At 44.1% G+C, this 1,921-nt stretch overlaps 1 protein-coding gene across 3 annotated transcripts in view; it reads right to left on the reverse strand.

The window, feature by feature from the left end:
• The window catches only part of LOC109921714 (tensin-1-like), an 84,675-nt gene that overhangs the window by 72,455 nt on the left and 10,299 nt on the right, over window positions 1–1,921 (reverse strand). For all 3 annotated transcript variants that reach the window (XM_048618937.1, XM_048618938.1, XM_048618936.1), the window contains exon 6: window positions 1,404–1,516. In XM_048618937.1, the coding sequence (XP_048474894.1) occupies window positions 1,404–1,516 (113 nt within the window). The remainder of the gene's footprint in view (window positions 1–1,403; window positions 1,517–1,921) is intronic.

Raw genomic sequence — 1,921 nt, forward strand, 5'->3', positions numbered from 1 at the left:
TTTTGGATTGTCTCCGATTTTCAGTCTCTCTCACAAGAAGAAAGATCTTTTCAGTATCCACCCTGTCAAGTTCTATCAGGATATACCTGTTCTAATAAGACCTCCTCTCATTCTTCTAATGGAGTGATTCTCTATAATTCAAAATGGTTGCCTTAGAGGCGAAGATGTGGCCAGATATGTCACCTGGCCATGAAAAGACAGGCTGCAAGAAGTGTCTGCACATACATCAATGATGTCACTGTGTGTTGTGCATGGTGACATCATCACCAGAGCACACATGGCTGAGGAAGGATTGGGGTGGTGAGATAAAGGCTTAGGTCCCAGTTGGACAAAGGCCAGATGGGAGTAGGGAGGCCTGCACCAGGAGCCAGCCTCCTTTTCGCATGGGGGTAATGGGAAGGCTGGAGTAAGGTTGGGAGGCTGCAGGGGTCATGGGACAGAAAGGCAAGCTGCTAGGAGAAAATAGGAATAAAATTCTCTCTTTTTATTTAGTCATGTGGGCTGCTTTATTTTACATTCAGGCTACGCCATCTTTAGACAACTAGCTGCTTCCTGTTGCTTCAGAATGGCGTAAGTTCTCTTTCTGCTCTGTGCCACTTAGACGAAGTGTGCATAGGATACTCAGGGTCTTTCTGAACTCCAATGTGCTCAGCCTGTCCAACCTTTCCTCAAAGGTAACCACTCACTGCAGGTATCAGATGAGCGAACCTTCTCTGAACTGCGTCTAAGGCATTTATATCCTTTCTTAAATAAAGAAACCAAAACTTTGTGCAGTATGCCAGGTGTGACCTCAGAATTCTGTATACAACTACAGCAAAACATCCCCACAGTTATATTCAATTCCCCTTGCAATAAACAACAACATTCCATTTGCCTCCCTACTCACTTGCTGTACTTGTATTCTAAATTTCTGTGATTCATGTACCAGGACACGTGCATCCCTGAGTGTCTTGAAGGTTTTGCAATCTCACTCTATTTAGCTAAAATACTTTCCTATTCTTCCAACCAAAATGAACAAGTTCACATTTTCCCACATTATACTTCCTGCCAAATGTCTGCTGTTCACTTTAGCTGACAGCTCTTCCCACTTAGCTCTGTGCTCTTGTTCACCCCCTTACACATTCTGGATGGCCACCTCGTAGCCAGATCAGGTATGTAACCTTCTTTAAGTTTGCCCTTTAGTGCAACTGCGTGTTGTTGGCCCTTCCATAGCTTCCAGATGAAGTTCACACATGAAGAGCCATATTAAATTGGATTTTGACTCACTGAAGTGAGCGGGGAAGGGAATGGGGAGGCAGAATTGGTAGTCTCCCAATTAAAATGATCTCATATGCTCGTAAAATGGTGCAGATACCAGTACAGTACAGAGATACATTTGAGTACACCTGGCTGAATGCAATTACCTCCGTGAGGCTCGAAGCTCGGAATAGCAGGGATAACGACATGATGGAGGAACAGGGGCATGCTGTTCATTTTGATTGCTCCAGACAACAGGCCGCTGAAGTAATAAATGTACCTAGGAAGGAAAAAGACAGCAATGTCAGAAGTCTGGAAATGAATCCCAATCAAGTCACAGTGAGTCCAACTATGTTGAATGTCAAGAGAGTAAGGCAAGGCTGGATAGTCTTTAATGCTAGGAGTGTAATAGGTAAGACTGATGAGTTAATGGCGTGGATTGACACATGGAAATAGGATATTGTTACCATCACAGAAACATGATTGAGGGAAAGGCTTGACTGGCAACTCAGCATTCTGGGCTATGAGATCTTTAGGTGAGACACAGGAGGGTGTGAAAAGGGTGGTGGTGTAGCACTATTAATTATGGAGTCAATTACTGCAATAAGGAGAGATGATATCTTGGAAGGGTCCTCAAGCGAGGCTTTGTGGGTAGAACTGAGGAATGTTAAAGGGGCAGCTACTT

This window comes from Rhincodon typus, chromosome 41 (assembly GCF_021869965.1).
Source record: "Rhincodon typus isolate 14 chromosome 41, sRhiTyp1.1, whole genome shotgun sequence".
Taxonomy (NCBI): domain Eukaryota; kingdom Metazoa; phylum Chordata; class Chondrichthyes; order Orectolobiformes; family Rhincodontidae; genus Rhincodon; species Rhincodon typus.